We start from the raw sequence: 18634 nt of genomic DNA on the forward strand, positions 1-18634 counted from the left end.
TCAGTAGCTTGTAATAACGTATAATGAAAAAGAATATGAAGAAGATACATCTGTAATAAATATGCATAACTGAATCACTATGCTATGTACCAGAAAATAACACAACACTGTAAGTCAACTGCAGCTTCAATAAAAAAGAAAAAGGAAAAGAAAAACAAAACAGGAGTCTTCCTAACAGCTGATACAGAATTATGGACTCAGCACTGGGTGGGAGGTTAGGATCTATTTATTCAAACCTCATTTTACAAAAATGAAGCCATGGCAGTTTAAGTGACTATGGGCAGAAGCTACTATGTCATCTAAAAATAAGGGGGAATCTTGTTTCTTAGACTGTCTTTGCAGCTCTCAGTCTGTAAGCGGGTCCCTAGGCATCTCTCCATCACAAAGTGTGAGGCTGTCAGAGACTGAACGTCAGGGAAATTTCACTGCTCCCAGCAACATCTGAGAAATGTTAGCCAGAATAGCCAGAGCTCTAAAGAGCAGTAGAAAGAGCAAGGAATTTAGAGTGTAATAAATCGGACTCCTAATCCCTCCTTAAATGAGAACTTGTTTCCTGTTGCATAAAATGAGAAAAATAATAGTCATCTCAGACTGAGAATACTGTATCAATTCTAAGTAGTAAGATACTCTTCTGAGATGATGATTATGTAACTTCTGACATAAACTAGGGATTCATCCAGATTCCGTCTTCATTACAGACGCTGTAACAGTGAAGTCACAACAGACATGAAGTACACTGCAGCCAAGAGGTCAGGCCCGAGGTCCATGTTAAGCCTTATTTTGCTCCATCAATAAAACAGGGATAATTATAGCACCTACTTCATACTTAATAAATGGAGCTACTGACAACTCAGCAAGTTAACTGTGAAATCCAGCACCCGAGGCCATGAGCAGGCTGCCTGCTACACAACCTAGTTAGGGAGTTTGTGTAGACAAGGAATAGAAACAAGGATTAAGTGACTGGTACATTAACTTTTCACTCATTCAGTGAATAAATTCTGGACTATCTGCTGCTATGTAATGGGCACTGTGGGCATTTAGGAGCTAATGGTGAGCAAACGGTCCTGGTGAAGTCCGCAGTGTCTGCTTGGAGGGGCGGGGTGAGGGGAGACAGTCATGAAACAAACCAGTGAACAGGTAAGTCTCCGGGGAGAGCTGGGGAGGGTACAGAGCGTTCTGAGATGTGTTCAGAGGCAATGCCCTGGTCTTGGGAGGTCAAGGAAGGCCCCTTTGAATATAACTTGATTCAGAGGGTACAGCTGAGCTGAACTGTGGGGACGGGGTAGGCAAGGAGTGGTTCCGGATGCGACTGGAGATGTGGGCAGAGGCTGGTCACGCCGGCCTCAGAGGAAAGGTTTTAATCAGAAGTGACATGATCAGATCAGCATGTTTAAAAGCTCACTGTGCGTGCAGCGTGAGCAGATGGGAGGGGGCGAGAGTGTCTGTGGGGAGACAAGGCAGCCTTCCATCAGTCCAGGTGAAAAACAATGAATGGGGCCTTGGACGTGCCGCGTGACAGGAAAGAGCAGACTTAAGGAGCTTGCTCTGGTTCCTGGGCCCAAGAGTCCCCACCTAAACAGAAAGCTACACTGGATGATTCTCAATCTGGATAGCAAGACTGCAGTTATAAACACAACAACGCAATGCCCAGTGGTTCCCAAGTATCAGCAGTGGTGACCCAGGCACCTAAGGCTCTCCAGGCAGGAAAACAAGGGAGAGCCAGATCCCTGGTCAGGGCTCTGGGGGGACAGGCAGGGACCCTGCCCAGTGACTGAGAGCCCCCTTGGGAGTAGCGAGGCAGACACCTAACCACACACTTCCTCTTACAGCCGTCTGCAGGCTGGGGGACTCGGGAGGGCCGGCACGAGGAAGGAGAAAGATAAACTGGGATGCGTGACTTTCTTCGTCACTTCAGGCTGAGCACACACATGTCTTTCTGACTGGGCCACATCCTACAAAAATGAACTATTTCACATAGCCTTCTCAGGCACTCAACAAAATAACGGAGAAAACAAAGGGGGAAATGGAGAAACATTTCATCTGAAGCAAAGTATTTCTCCTTGAGGAATATTTAATTTAACAAGTATCAACATGTAAGTAAACCAAACAAGTCACTTGCAGGGTAGATGTTTGTATATATCATTGCTTAAATTAACTTCAGTTAGTTATTTTTAAAGAGGGATTAATTAACTCCTAGCAAACAATTATCCACATGAGGTTTATACTGCTGTTGTCAACAGTATTATTAAAATGTGGTATTCTTAATTTATAACAGTTCTTGTTCATTTTGACATTAATTACAATGTATGTTATACTATTATTAAATGTTTTGTGTCATTATAAACCATCTCCTTAATTAGATTAAGGAGGTATGCTACAAGGCGCTTGAGACAGTAGGGCTGTAACTTACTCATTTCTACCACTACAACCCGGCAAAGTTAAGATTTAAATTGTTATTAATGTGCAAATGACTCCCAATAATTAAGATATGAAATGATTAACTTTAATCACGGTTAAGTGTATATATTTAATGTGGACACAGGAAGGAGAAGGTATAATACTTGGCTAAACTTTCTTAGCAGATGCAATGAGAGATCAGATGAGAAAGCTGGAGACAATAACCAGAAGGTTGAAATGATGGGTCACGAAGTTTAAGGCTGCTTAAGGAAGGAAGAGCCATTTTCTGTAGTTCCCTCCGAATTTTTCTCATGTGAGTATAGTTATACTGGGGGAAACACAACACAAATGACCCTAAATAGCTGTGCTGTGGTTGAAAAAAAAAAAAAAAAAGCCTGTGAAAAATTCCGAGATTCTTGGAAGAGTATCTGGGAAAGTCACTGCAGAGGATCTTTATGAGGTCAGAGTCATGCTAGACTCCACTTTTTCAAAAGTTCCTTCTTCATCCTTTTATGCACCTAGCTACAGACCATTCTCGGACTTAGAAATGGAGAAAATGGGGAAACCTGAGAAGAACGTGGGGACCCGCAGCTCACCCAGCCAAGGCTCCGCTGCGCTGTCAGACACTTTCCCCTGGACGTGGAACTAACACTGCTATTCACGGCTCTAAGTAGGAGCTAATCTTTCTCCACTGACTCAGGGCTGCAGCTTCCCACAGAGAAAATCCTGACAAAATTATGTGCTTCACCCCCCACTGTTCTGCATACATTTTTATAGAATTATTTCTTTTTAAAACAAGATTAAGATGTGACATAAACTAAATGCTAATTAAAGTAATATTTTAAGTTTCACAAGGGTGTTAATTTTTTGCACATGTCAATGAGTCCAAATGTAAAATAACTTTTAGGATAAATTAAAAGTTTGTATAAAATTATTGGGTTAAAAATGATAGCAAGTAGATTTTTAACCATTCACGACAAAAGGTGTAGCATATTTTTGGCATTAAAATGTAAGATTTACCTCTTTCACTGGCATCATCTACTAGAACAATCTCTTCTAGCATGTGTCTTGGTGAGCGGTTAATGACACTATGGACCGTTCGCAGAAGTGTGCTCCAAGCCTCATTGTGGAAAACAATCACCACACTTGTTGTAGGAAGGTTATCTGGATACACCTTTGTTTTACACCTAGAGACAAAGCAAATGCCTTTGTAAAACTGTAAGGAGAGCATAATCAAGCAACCCAGGCTAGAAGGGGCAACAGAACAATAAAGACAGTTTGCTCTGGTGGTGCAACCCTTGGTAACTTTTCATTTACTTAAGTTTTAGTTAATGTTGCATGTTTAATAAAATAGTACCTATTTAAAGATATACGTTTAGATTAAAATTATTTTAAGGATGTTAACTGTGTTCTTAGAATCAGGCACCTCTTTCTGATGAGTGTTTTCTGTTGATTCATTTAATGGAGAATGTACTAAGGCTCTATCATCAATCCCCAACTGAACATGTCTCCAGAGTCCAATTAGACAAAAAAATCAGAGTCTAACGCTTTAATCATCTAAGCAAAGGATTATTTTCTACCAAGGAAGTGAACCAACATTTACTGAGTATCTATCATGTATTAGGCACTTAAGCTCCCTAAAAATTCGGAGGTACTTGGAGCCACATTTCACAGATGAGAAGCTGAGGACAGACCCAGGGAGGGAGTGCCAGGGCCTAACAACACCAGTCTTGGTGCTGCCTCCACCACACTGAGATTTCAACGTGCATCTTGTTCAGTACAGACTATGTCTATAAACTCAATCACCAAATACACCAGAAATATCTGCACACAAAATCAACATACTGATTCTACAGTCTCTTCTTTCAATCTTGTTGGCTAGGTGAAACCATTAGAAACGGACCACCAGAGAGCACTGATGGCAGTAAGCAGACATTCAGGCGTGTGTTTTAGGACTTAAACTCTCCTGAAGAGGGCATGTTACTCTCTCAGGGATCCCCAAAGAACAGTTGCTCCAGCCTCTCTTTCTACTTTTTGTTCTTGCTCCTGTAAATCCCTCAGACCTTGTGTTCTCTCCAGTCTCGCCTGTTACTACCTGTCAATGGGAGTAGGGAAAGGAGAGACGGGGGAAGAAATGAGAAAGATGCCAACAAGAGCCCGCTTCTGAAACTGCCACAACATCCCTGCTTACTGAGCGTGCCATCCCAGGGCCGCTGGTTGGCAGGCGGAAGAAAAGGAAAACAGAACTGAAAAACGATGACAAGATGAATAAAATAAAGGGGTTGAGAAAAGGAGAAATGGAAGGACAGGTCACTACAGGAGCCCCGGCAGCCCCTGCCGCTCCGCTCTCCCAGGAGAAGAGGAGAAACAAGCAGCTGCCGCTCTCCTTCTTCATTAAACCCCATCTCAGCACCTCCCACCCTCCCCCCATCCCCAGGGCTCCCTTTCACGGTGTGGGCTCCCGGTCCTCTTACAGTAACCCCACTGTCCGTCCACCGGTGCCTAAGCCTCACGTCCACGCCACAGTCCACTCCCTGCTCACCCTACGTTCGCTCACTCCAAGATCCACGAGAAGGCCGCCGCGCAGCCTGCCATCCTCTCTACGATCCCCTGCCTCCAAGGCGGGGGCGAGGAGGTGAGGTCCCAGAGACCAGCTGCCTAGGCCACGGGAAGGAAACCTGTGGGAAGGTTCTTAGCATGCCAAACAATACTACCTGAAAATAGTATTAAATAATTAATACAGTAACTAACACTATTTTCAGATAGTATTGATATAATAGTACTATATCAAATAGTATTATTTTGACAGTATTTATCAAAACTGTTCTAAATGGTGGCTAGATTCTGTCTGTCTGTCTGTCTGTCTAATCTATCTATCTACCTCATTAGTACTCTGCTTCAGGTAGCTCCCAGGTGAGCAAGTCAAGACACTCATGTTTCCAAGGGAAGGCACACGCTGAGCGCTGACTCACAGACGACTGGGGCAGGAATCTCAAGCCAGGAATGGCCTGTATTTGGGTAAAGGGGGCTCAGAAAAAAAGCTTCTAATATTATTTAACTGAATGTATTAAGTCATATGTAATCTTTTCCCCCAGGTTAATCCTGCTTATCATTACAGGAGAATTGGGAGACAGAACTAACCGCCACGGTGAGAGTGAGACACAGAAGGTGATGAGTCCCTGTGCTGCACAGGGGGTCTTTGTAGTTCATCTGTTTTACATGCAGTAAGGGGAACTAGGTTCAATTTCTTGCAATACGCTGTAATGGAAAAGAATCTGAAAATACATACATATGTGTGTGTAAATGTGTAACTTGAATCACCTTGCTACACACATGAAACTAACACTGTAAACCAACTACCCTTCAGTAAAAAATAAAGATTTTTTTTAATTGAAAGAAAAAGAGAAGTTTTGGTTTTATAGTTGCTGGGAAAAAAAAGATTAGGTAATGCTAGGTGATGCGCCGCGTACAAGCAGTGCCGGCAGCCACGTGCATGGCTAGGAAGGGGACAGGAAGACAACAGGACTCTGAGATGCAGGCTCTGCAGAAGAGACGTGAGGAGTCAGATTTAGTACTGGGATGAGATGTTAAAGAATTAAACTGTGAAGCTGTATGGAAAGGAAGCAAGGCTATAGGAACACTAGAAATAAAGGAGAGTAAAATGGAAAGCATTCACAGCACCACGGAAGAATCAGAAAGCAAAGTGAATAGATGATCCGGAAGAATAGATGACAAAAAAGGAAAATAATTTTCTGAATCTATTACATTTACTCATTCAGAGGACATACAAATTCATAAATATTCTCCCAATGCAAAATAGAAAACATTGAGAAAATATGGCAAAAATCATCACAACTGATCTCAAACAGGTAAACACATACAAACTCCTCTCTATCTGGGAAAGTCATACAGCCCTTAAGAAGAACCAGAGATCCCATTCTAGCTAAGCTCTTCCCACAGAAGGAACAGCTATCCTTGTGGGGCTCGGGGTGAAGGATCCCCTGGGGGTGGGGGGGCACAAAGATGAGGATGAGCACAGGCAGTATTATGAAGCAGTTTGCTTCCACCCTGTCCCAGCTGAGCCTTTCCTTCTCAGGGATGAAAATAAGCCAGGGCAAGGGTGTGCTACTTAAACAAACAAAAACTACAGACAGATCTGACAACAGGGTGTGCGTCAGGAAGAGAGGGGAAAAAAGTCTTAACTTTTTACTGAAATATACGCACAAACAAGCTGACAATCCTAAGCAGACAGTGGAGTTTCTACAGTGAATGCATCAAGTAGTCAGCAGCCAGGTGAAGAAACAAACCACTACCAACAACCCAGAGGCTGTCTTTGTGCCCCTTCCCGAGGTAGCCACTCCTCTGGACCTCTCACATGACACATGAGTTTTGCCTCTTTTTTTGAACTTTACTTAAAAAGAATAATATAGAGCAGCAACTCTCAAAACTTTTCCACTCAAAGCCTCTTAACGTATTTAAAAGTTGAGGACCCCGAAGTGCTTATGTTTATGGGTTATAGTTACATTATAAATTGAAACAGCAATTATTAAAATACAAAAATCCACAAACACATACTACATTAGCTATCAGAGAAAAGATTTACCACTTTTGTGCAGTATGCCCATTAAGAAATTATTGCCTCTTAGCTCCAAATATATCCTTCATTGCCTGCTCTGTGATAACGTAACTGGCTCCTACAAGCATTTGTGCTTTGCAGTTAGCAAGATGGATTCATAAGCTTTGTCAGTAAAGGATGTTGGGGAAACACTGCCGGAGAAGGAAACATCCCTTCCTGGTTATCTAGTGTGTCTCCACTCGTTTTCTTCCCCCTCTATTGCATGACTGTCAGTGGAGCATACGGTGGACACTCAGAGGCATGAGTTTCAGCTGCAATCCACAGGCAGATTCTTAATTACGTCTCCCAGGTACAGATATTCCCTCCTACTCTGTAGCTTGTCATTTTCCTAACAGCATTTTTAGCAGAGAGAAAATTTTTTGATTTGATGATTTTATTTATCAGTTTTTTCTCTTATGGAATCATGCTTTTGTGTCATGTCTGAATACTCTCTGCCTAACGCCAGGCCCTGACTATCATCCCCAAGTTAAAAACTTTAAGGTTTTAGATTTAGATCTCTGATCCAATTTGACTTAATTTTCATATAATGCATGAAATTAAGGTTGAGTCGTGTTTTTACCTATGGATTTCTAATTGTTCCAATATCATTTGTTGAAAAGATAATCTTTTCTCTATTGAGTTGGCTTTTCAGCTTTGTCAAAAGTCAAATAACCATATTCGTGTGGGTCTATTTCTGAGCTTTCTATTCTGTTCCACTAATCTATACATCTATCTTTTTTGCCAAAACCACACTGTCTTGATCACTGCAGCTTTATGGAGAGTCTTTAAATCGGGTACTGTGTTTTCTCCAACTTTATTCATCTTTTTCAAAATTATTTTAGCTATTCTATTTCCTTTGCCTTTCCAAATAAAATTTTAAATCTCTCCCTGGGGTTTTGAGTGGAATTTCACCAAACATCTATTGGAGGAGAACTGACATCTTGTATGTTTAGTCTTCCAACAGAGCCAGAGAGCCGAGGCTTCAGTTTCCTCACTCTGCTGCATACTTCCTGCGACTGTATCTGTGTTCTAAGCCAGTCTGTGGGAGACAGAAAACAATGGGAATTCTCCTCATGCTCTGGAGGCCAGAGTTCTTCCAGTCAAACAGACGATTCCCCTTCCCCAGAGCTTCACTGCTTGCCTGGGCACTGCCCCCATGGCTGTGCAGCCTTGGCAATATTGCCTAGGGGCTGGGATTGTGGGGAAGGTTGAAAAGGTTAAATAGGGAGATGGATTGGGAGAGAAATAAGGGTTTTACTTCACTCTCTAACCCTTAAAAGTCCCCTTTGTTGTATCTCAGACCAGAGAGGACTTCTGTATGCATGGCACACTTCTGAGTTCTGAACTGGTGCAATTTTGAATACAAGTGGAGAGCAGACATCCTTTCCTTGTTTCTGATCTTAGGAAGAAAGATTCCAGCCTTGCACCATGAGGTGGAATAACACATTAGAAGCACAATCCATAAAAGAAACAACTAATAAATATGACTTCATCAAAATTAAATTTTTTGTGTGCCATTCTATGCCTAAAGATACCATTAAGGAAATGTAAAGGACAAGCTGCAAACTGAGAAAATATCTGGAAATCAAACATCTGATAAAATGATTTATATCCGGAATATATTAAAAAAAACTCTTACAACTCAGTAACAGGAAGACAAATAATCCAATTTAAAATGGGCAAGATACTTGAAGAACTATTTCATGAAAGATGTAAGAATGGCCAATAAGTACATGAAGATATCCCCAACAGTATCAGTCATTAGAGAAATGCAAATTAAAATCACAGTGAGACACCACTTCATACCTAGCAGAATGGCTATAATTAAAAAGGCAAGAAGAAGTACTGGTGAGGATGTGGAGAAACTAGAACCCGCATACACTGCTGGTGGGAACGTGGGTGGTGCAGCAGCGTTAGAAAATAATGTGGCAATTTCTTAAATAATTAAACAAAGAGTGACCATATGACCCAGCAATCAGGAATCCATCCAAGAAAAACAAAAACCTATCTAAGAAAAACAAGAACATATATCCACACACAGACTTGTGCATAAATGTTCTTAGCAACATTATTCGTAACAGCCAGAAAATGGGAACAATTCAAACGCTCAGCGAGTGACAGAAGATATAAATGTGTTACATTCATACAGCTGAATAACACTGGACAATAAAAAGGAACAAAGGATACATCTCAGAAACATCATCCTCAAAGAAACCAGATACAAAAGACCCACTTTTATATGATTCTACTACTAAAAATCACTGAACTATATACACTTTGAATGGGTGTATTTTCTGGTTCCAGGAAAGATGGAGTAAGTGTACTCCACTGTTACTCCCAGTGGGTGGAACCCTAACTCCTGGACAGGTATGTGAGGGGACACCGAACTGTAAATGGCAGCAGGCCAGCTGACGAAGGAGACCTGAAGGTGAAGTTCCATCCAATCAGCGGGGACTCCCATCCTTCCCGCTCTGGCATTGGCCAGCCTGCACTCAGCAGCCGCAAAACTGCACGCGTGCACAATGAGACCCAAGAGAGGCGCTCTCTTTCTGGTCTGAGGAGCTAGTAAGGAGCGACCTAAAGGTCAGAGAGCAGAGAGAATTCCACATCCCCACCTGCAGCCTTTCTTCCTTCTCCCTCCTCTCCTACCCCAGCAAGTTTGAGAAGCACTAGACTGGAGCAGTGAGTCCCTGGGAGGCGGGATGTCCGCAGAAATTAGAATTACCTGAGGAACTTTATTTAGCTTTCATTTTGATCAAAGGACACGTACATAGCTTAAAAATTAACTAACTGCCCGAAGCACGTTAAAAAGGCTGTTCCCTCACCTCTCTGCCATTTCTCCCTTCCCATAATGCAAACCATGTTCTTTTATCTGTTTCTCTTGGCAATTACCTCCATAACTCTAAGTATTGTATCTGCAATTTGATTTGATTTTTTTCCTAGGCTGGCTTTTCTTCCACATCCCTTAAACCGCTGAGTCTGGAGGTGGGGGTAAATATCTCCCTTGTTCCTCACTGGTGATTCAAGACTACAGGTTCTCCTTCTTCCCTAAGAAGCCTCAGGTCCTTTAAAGAAGGTGCTATCAGAAGCTGCCAACCCATCCTTGTTACAGTCATCTGCCACCTTCCCTACCAATTCCAGCACTAATCTTGTCATCCCGTTCTCGGTCATCTTAAATCTCCATACAGTCGATTTTCAATACGTGGCCTCTCAGAGCTCTTCTCTGCTCGCTTCTCCTCCACCTCACCCACTTACTTTCATGCTCTTCCTTCATTTCTATTATCTGATCACTCATGGGGTCATTTTCTGCCAAGAAAATACCCACCAGCATTTTTTAGTGTGGGTAATGAATTATCTCAGTTTTTGTTGATCTTAAAATCTTTTTATTTTTGAAGAATACTTTTGCTGTGTATAGAATTTAAGGCTGTAGTTCTCTCTTAAAAGATACCACTCCATTATCTGTTGGCTTCCTCTTTTTTTTTCTCTTAAGAAGTTAGCTGTCAGACTTACAAGGGAATCTTTGAAGGGAATCTTTATTTTCCCTCTCTGATTTTTTCGTTTTTGACTCTTTTCTCTAGTTTTGATTTGCAGTGGTTTTACTACGATGTGTCCAGGTCGTTATTATGCGGCAGGTATCCTGCTCAAGGCTCATCAGACCTACTGATTCTGTGCCTCGTTTCCTTTCATCAGTTTTGGAAAATTCTCAGCCATTATACTTTGAAAAATTGCTGCCGCTCTATTTCCTTTCTCACTTCGTAACTGCAATTTGTCAATAATTTTAGACCTCTCACTGTATCTCCTGTATCTCTTACTGTTTTTCATGTCCCCTCTTTCTAATTCTCCATGCCTCATTCTAGATATTTACTCCTGTTCCTTAATTCAGTTCACTAATTCTCTCTTCAGTTATGTCTAATCTGCTGCTAAACCCATCCACTGTTTTTTATTTTTATTACTATACTTCCTCAATTCTAGAATTTCCATCTGGTTATTTCTTAATAGGTTCCAGTTCTCTGTTGAAATTCTCAATCTCATTTTTAATCTCCTTAAACACATTAATATTATATAAAATCATCTTAAAGTCTGTTTCTGATAACTCCATTACCTGGAGTCCTTTTTGGTCTGTTTTCATTTCTAATGCTTTGTTTTCTTTCATGCTGTCTTGTTTCCTCATATGTCTGCTCTTTTTTTTTTTTCAATTGCAAGCCAGACACTATATACGAAATACCATAAAGAAAAAAAAAAATTGATGCCTGAGATCTTCCTTCGAAGCGGATTTGTTTGCTTCTAAGGGAGCTAGAGGCACTAGTAAACCCTAAGCACCTTAATTTAGCTTCATATATTGAGATAGTTTGAAGTTGGGCTTCAGTCCCCACAAAAGCTGATCTGTCCACTTCAATATGACCATTACTTCTAGAAGCCTAACACTAAAGCATGCAGGAAGGGACTCCCGGATTCCAACACCACCATCACCCTTCCTCCTTACATGATAGGTTCTGTTTTCAGGCCCTACCTAGCACCAAAGGGCTGTCAAAACCACTATTTCTCAGTATAGTCCTTCTGGATTCAGCAGATGCCTCTAAGTAAAAAGTTGCCTCTAAATTCTAGGCTCATTTCTCTGGGTTTCCACGTTCTCTCGTATTTTGGCTCTGTAATTCTTCACTGCCTTCTAAGCTCTGCCTTCTAACTTCTGGATGTTTTCAAGTTTTTAAATTCCCAAAAGCTCTTTTTAGTTCTCTCAGTGTATCTTTTGAAGAGCATTCCTATTCTTGTTTTATGGTTGCAATAGGTTTTCTTACTTAATTGGGACTACTAATTGTTCTTTTTAAGTTTTCTTCCTCTCAAATAGTCTCTGCTTCCTCCGAGTTGTTTACAGTTTTGCATTATACTCTCCACGTCTGAGGGTTTCCTGGGATGTCTGTTCTTCTTGGTTACCTACGATTAAACATGGAAGACCAAAATGCTGAATATAAGCCCTGGATATAAATTGGAGAATCTCTGATGTTGGTGTCCATACTTCTTTTTTGTTTTCCTCTCGGGCTAGTCCAATTCTGTTGAAAAAGATGCCCCAGTCTCTTGCCTGGGGGGTAAGGCTTGGCTGTGGTTATTAACGGGAGCCGGAGAAGGCAAGGTGGCTGCAAGGGGTCTCTGCAGCCAGAATGTGTATGTCCACTTGATCTACCATCCCCTGTACAGTTCCCTTGCTTTTAACTGGGGCTGTTGTCCTCTAGCCCAGATCCCTCGTATTACCGTCCTCATGTGGCACAACTGGGTCTCTTGTATTGCTCGTAGGAGTGTAAGCTGGTACCAGTATCTTGGAAAAATGCTTGGCAGCACATGATAAAGTTATGTAAGTGTACACCTTATTCCTTTCCTCAGTAAATACCGAACAGAAATGAGAGCTTAAGTCCTCCGAAAAACACGCACAGAGGTATCACCACCACAGCTTTAATCATAACAGAAAGTGGAAACAACCCAAATATCTATCAGTGTGTAGATAAACTGTGGTATAGTCACACGACAAACCACCACACTGCAATGGGAAGGAATAAATCTCTGATCTATGCAGTAATATGGATCTCAAAGACACAAAAGAATATACATAGTACGGATCCATTTATAAAAAGTTCCGAGAAAAACAAAGCTCTTCTATGTTTAGAGATCAAAACAAAGGCTGCCCCTGGGGGTGGGAGTACATAAGAGAACTTGCAAGGGTGACGGAAATGTTCTATAACTTGACTTGGATGACACTCGAGACAGATACATACATATACAAACAGTCAGTGATCTGCACAATTACAATTGTATACGTCACTGCTTTAAGTTACACACAACTTAAAAGAATCTTTAAAAAATAGTATTTAAATGTTTTGGTAATAAAGAAGTTTAAAATCCCTACTAATCTGTCAAGGTAAACAATTATCTTCCAAAGCCTAAAATCCATAGTCCCAATGGTCACTAGAATTATTTTATCAGCATTTAATTATTTTTTAAGTGGGGTGTAAGTAGTAGCTTAGCGATATAACATTCAGTTTAAGAACAGTCAACACCACAGTGCAACCTACCAGACTCAGAACATACTTCTCATTCAAATTAAATACTGTCAGGACCACACCAGGTACTTACCCTTCTAACCTAACATCTGGTAAAGATCTGTTGAGTGCAATCATCTCACTTGCCATTAAGTTGAACTGATTGATTTTAAACATCTCTTTCATCTTTTCCTGATCCTCTTTAGGAATGACGACTGGTTTCCCCATTTCTCCAGGACCTTCATGAGGCTTTTGTACTGGCTCTAGAACTAAGAATAAAAGGAAACTTAATTTTATAGCAATTGATTCATGTTTCTGTTTAGTAACATATGAGTTTGAACTATGCCCTCAACAACCAGTGTTTCTGAGCCCATCCTCTCCCAAGTCTGTAACACTGCCAGCAGCTGCCTGACCCAAGACCTCCTCGCCTTGCACCACTCACCTGAATCACTGCACGGCCTCGGCACTCCCACCTCAAATACTGTTACCACCTCAGCCTCCTTAAAACACAGCCTTCATCGTGTTATTCCCTTGGTCTCCTGGAGTCTGTTTTCTTTAATAGGGAATTTAACTTAACGCTCCAAGACCACCACCCGCTGGGCTCTCCACCTCCCAAACAGCACACACCACTCTCCTCCATGTGCCTCATGGTTTCTTGCACCGGTGCCTTTGCTCACACTGGTCCCATCCTCAGCATCTCCTTCCCACTTCCACCTCTGCAATACCAAACCCATACTTGTCCTCCAAGGCCCAACTGAAATGGCTTCTCTCCTGCAGTTCTTCCGAAGCTCTCTAGTGACCATTTACCACTCCTGACTGCCACATCGTTTCATCTAGGGCTCTATGTCTCTAACCAATAGTTATCCCTTATTACAGTGACTGCTAAGGCTATCTTATGACACCCTCCCCCAACTGGATCATGATCTCTTTTTAGCTTAACTATGTGCTGAATTAATATGTGAGCAAAAGAGCAATGAATAAGTTTGGGGATTGGGATGTTCAGGGGTCAATGTAAAGCAGCAGAGGGCTGGAGGTGACAAGATCTTTTGTGCATGGCACAGAAAAGGTGGGTGGGAGACATCTAGCGGCCCTTATTATAAATATCCTGTTACCTGTGTCCTATTTTAGTATAAGATGATTCTTTAAAGAAAAGTTAAAATGGAAACATTTTCATACTGCTCAGTTTTAAATAAGAGTATTAAATTATACAGAACACCATCTATAACACATTTTTGCTTGGGGAAGGGGGAAGTATAGATCCTGAATCTGATCAAGCCTCTGAACCTACCTACCAACTCACAGGAAATAAAGGGGACAGAAGGATATGATTAAAAAACAAAAAATTAAAGGAATATAAACCTTGACTGTGGGAAACTGGAGAAGAGAATCAGCCTAATTTCTTCTTCTTCAACAACCACCACCAACACGGGGGGAGGACAGAGAGAAAAAGGTATCCATGCCACAAGTCTAGCTTTGAGTTGACAGCTGTTGAAACCAGACAATGGGTATATGGAAGATCAATTCTCTATTTTCCCTATTTTTGTTTGTTTAAAATTTTCTGTGGGGGTTGGGGGAGCATGAAAGAGCACTCAATGAATGATCACTGTAAGGACTAGTAAGTATAAACTTGATTGCTTACAGCCTAAGAGACTGCATGGCCAGAAAGTTAAGATCTTGCCCCGTCATTGTGAAGTAAAATTCTGGCCTTGAGATCAGCGTGAACATAAAGGATCAGTTCCTACCTGAAACAGGATCTGCAAAATATACCGACTCTTTTATACAACATCCAAGTCCATAAAGTGAATGAATGAGTTAATTCTAAAAAGCAGAAGAGTTGCAAAAAATATTCCCAAGACATAACCCACACTAACCTGGTTTGTTCAAGGGAAGCCCAATCTAATTCTCTAGCAACAGAAGAATTTTGCTATTCTCAGGCAGTCTGGGTTATAAAACACAAGTATAAAACTGTAAGAAAGAACTACTCAGGAAAATAAAACAAAACAAAACAACCCTCTGTAATCACCAGGACTACCTGTTGTTATTGGCAAGTAGCAAACTAAATGTAAGAATCCCAGAAAACTAACTGTATCAATGATAATCACATAAAAGGCCCTGAGCATTTTCATACAGACAAGGAATTTACTCTGCTTAAAAATAAGGCACCTTTTTACACAAAATAGTATAAAGAACAGAATTTGGTAAATTTCACCAAATTGGCTCTGAAAAGCAGTTCAAAGAATGGTGAGAAATGAGATTCTTACAAGACTGAAGCAACTGCCCTCAAGCGTCATATCGGCTCATTGCTTTTTTTTGCTTTTTCGTTTTTATTTGGTTTTTCAAATGCCATAGAAAATGAACACCCTGGAGACCTCGTGTTCTATCAAAAGAGACCTCCATTCTTCTAGGTCACTGAGCATACTTGCTAATTCCACTAAGAAGGTCCACGTCCTTGGTGGCATCACCTACCTACTCTCTTCCAACAACTTGCAGTAAAAGATCTCTTCGGTGGCACCACCACAATTCCTCACTAGCCTCGTGCTGAGAACCTTGACAACTTCAAGGCTCTGATGCTACTTGGGACCTCTCAGCTCCCACTGCACTGAAACTTCACATCAGAGCAGATTCTTCAAACTGTCCTTGCTTAGCATCAACTCCTCCCCGTCCCTAAATCATTTCCCTACTCTTTCCTTTCAATCCCTTAATGGTACATGGAACACAGTTTGAAAACAGATGCGCTAGGGGCCCATCTGGAACTGCTGGCCTCTCAAACCCTCTCCCTGCAGCTATTAACTCACCTCCTGGCTGACTGCTCAGCCGATCCCTCGTCCTTCTGCTGCTGACCTCCTTCTCCGTGTGTCCCGCTCTACCCTCTGGGCCATCACAAAGCTTCTCCATCATCTTGTCTCCTCAACACGGGGGCCCCATCTACCAGACAACTCAGATCTGACTCTCTCCCCCAGAGCCCACTGACCTCACAGCCTTTTCTGGGAGAACGTTCATTCTCCTGTTCTCAGCAGGCAGTGATCTACCTCATAGCTCCGCACCGTCACTTCCAGACTAATTTCCCTCTACTCTGTACTTCTGTACTTTGTATAAAACCACTCCTTCTCTTTGATGCTCACGCCACTAGTGGTTTTCGAAACCGTACTAACCTTAGAATCATCTTCAAGGATAATCCTTTTCTTACGGTTCTGATATCACACTCTCTCATCTGCTGAGAATTTGCTCTTTCAACCATTATTTCTTTCCCTTTTATTTTAAGTCTCTCCCTCAACACACATAAAAAATATATACATACATGGAAAACTAATTTTTGCTCCATTCCTTTAACTACTATACTACCCACCTCTCTCTGTGCCAAAGCTTCCTAAAAAGAGGCTGCACGCCAGTATATACATATCCAGTGGCACGTGCGAGGGTCACAAGGAAACCCATTAGGAAACATATCAGAAAAACTTCATCTCAGGTAAAATCTCTGAACAAACATCACTCCTGGATTCCCATGACCCAACTCCCTCTGGCCTCTCCTCCCACCTCTGACTTCCCAGAAGCCTTCTCTTCCTGTAGGGACCCTCCATGACCCTCCCCAACTCTGGTCTGCCTCTTCCAACTCTCCACACAGCCTGTGGCCGTCTCATGTGCACACAGGCTCACACAGCCACCCACGAGCTCCACCTCAACCACTCTCTGCGGCAGAGCATCTACACTGGCACCTGGAAGTGCTCCTCCTTCCACCTTCTCATCAAAGCTGCTCCACCTCTGGGGGCCTCATTTCACATCAACTGATCCAAAGAGGGAGACCTGAGAGTCATCTTAGACTTTCCTCTTTCCCTTATTACCGACATTCAATGTAAATCCCGCTATTTAAAGACTTCTCGTGTATTTTATTCCTCCACGTCCAGTGTCATTTTAGTGTAGACCCCAAGGACGCCTCCAAACTTTCTCAGCAGCACTAAAACCAGTCTCTGCTGTCTTACTCTCTTTCAGTATATCAGCCACAAGACCACCAAACTTTCTTCTGAAAGTCCAGATGCCGTCAGGTTACTTATTCCCTTGTTAGAAATCCCTCCACGGCATGCCACCGCCTACAGGAGGAGGCCCCAAACCCTTTGCAGGTCACAAACGGCCTTCTGTGACGGGGCCTCTGCCAGCCTCCCTGACTTTGTCTCGTGCTCCCCCCTCACCTTCTCCCATCCATCAACTCTGCTCTCTCTCTTGTTCATCTTGCATGTACTTCTCTCCTTTGCATGGAAGGCACTCCCCTCACCCATCAAACCTGCCAACACCTGTTCACCCTGATACTCAACTTGAGCATCACTTCTTTGCTGCACCTTCTCAGGTGCCCTGAGGTGTTCCTTCCTCCTGCTCTTACGGGCATCTCTAGTATGCAATGTATCATATCACTATCTCCCTACTATTCTTTCTCTCCTATTGGAGGAGAGGGAGTTCCCCAAAGGGAGGAACTTTTTTGTGTTGTTGAATTGTGTGTCACTAGCAGAAGGCACACTGCCCAGCGCATATCAGAGTTTAAAAAACATCCACCAAGTGGGTCTTTGATGCTACAGAGGTCCCATTCTGTCTTACTTTCGTGCCCTTCCATTTAAGGTAGAACACCACGAACTCCCACTATAAATGGCAATGAGTTAAGGTGGAGTGGGGGGAAAGTTAATCCGTTCTATTTAAGAAAAGAATACCCTACCTTCTTACTGATGCATGGCAATACCTGCCCTTTGATTTAAATGGAGACAGAGTTATAGCTTTAACAGCAGGTAACGAGGCAGGGTTTTGTCGCCCAACAAACTTACTAACCAGCAGGACCATAAAGGAAACCAGGGAAGTCAACAAATTAATAGGGTAACTTCGAATAAAAATATATTTTATTAAAAAATTACAAGGAAGGTGAAAATGAGAAAGTTAGGGGTTAGGCTAGGTATTACTAAAGTCCAGTGTTAGCAACTGAGCCTAATTTTAGGCAAATTTCCCAAAAAATAAATAGAACTGGTCACACAATCCCATCTATAAAAATTACAGGAAGTAGGCACACTTACCAATAATAAATAATTTTTAGGTTATAAATTTTAAGGGACCAGGTGCCTGCGCTGTAAAAGTGCAAAATATTTAAATGTGACAACATATTCAAAGAAAACTAATCATCTACATATAACTCCTTAAAACAGATCCTGGTTAGCCAGATATTCTATAACTAATCACGGAGAGTTCAGAGCCCAGAACAGTGGCATCACTGACTCACAAGGCAGAGTCATTTTCACCATGTTTAAAAACAAAAATAAAAGGCAGCATTCATGTGTTGGTTTAAACACAGAGTTTAAAACTGAATTTTTCAGGTGTCCTCTGCCAAAAATGTCAGTACTTGCCAACGTACGTCCTCCATCGTGTGCTGTCTTCCTTTCCCGTATCAGTTACTGTGGCGTTCTCACAGCGGCCCCTATTTTACAGCCTGATCTTTTCAAAAGTTCTCCTTAAACGTGCTAACTGGAGCTATCTCCAGCATTAACAAAACGAACTCTCCAGACATCTACCTAAAATGACCTCTTCCCTTAGGCCTGAGACAGGAAGGCTGGAGCAATCTCCC

At 42.0% G+C, this 18634-nt stretch overlaps 1 protein-coding gene and 1 long non-coding RNA gene across 10 annotated transcripts in view; one reads left to right on the forward strand and one right to left on the reverse strand.

Moving 5' to 3' along the window:
• Positions 1-18634, reverse strand: part of GALNT1 (polypeptide N-acetylgalactosaminyltransferase 1) — a 77946-nt gene that overhangs the window by 21989 nt on the left and 37323 nt on the right. For all 9 annotated transcript variants that reach the window (XM_072949011.1, XM_072949012.1, XM_072949004.1 and 6 more), the window contains 2 exons: positions 13136-13310; positions 3418-3584 (listed from right to left, as the gene is read on the reverse strand). In XM_072949011.1, coding sequence (XP_072805112.1) covers positions 3418-3584; positions 13136-13310 — 342 coding nt within the window. The remainder of the gene's footprint in view (positions 1-3417; positions 3585-13135; positions 13311-18634) is intronic.
• LOC140688993 (uncharacterized) lies at positions 1937-5604 on the forward strand. Its single transcript, XR_012063840.1, has 3 exons — positions 1937-2093; positions 2580-2710; positions 5493-5604. It is a non-coding gene; the product is annotated as an uncharacterized lncRNA (long non-coding RNA).

Source organism: Vicugna pacos, chromosome 24 (assembly GCF_048564905.1).
Source record: "Vicugna pacos chromosome 24, VicPac4, whole genome shotgun sequence".
NCBI classification, from domain to species: Eukaryota; Metazoa; Chordata; class Mammalia; order Artiodactyla; family Camelidae; genus Vicugna; species Vicugna pacos.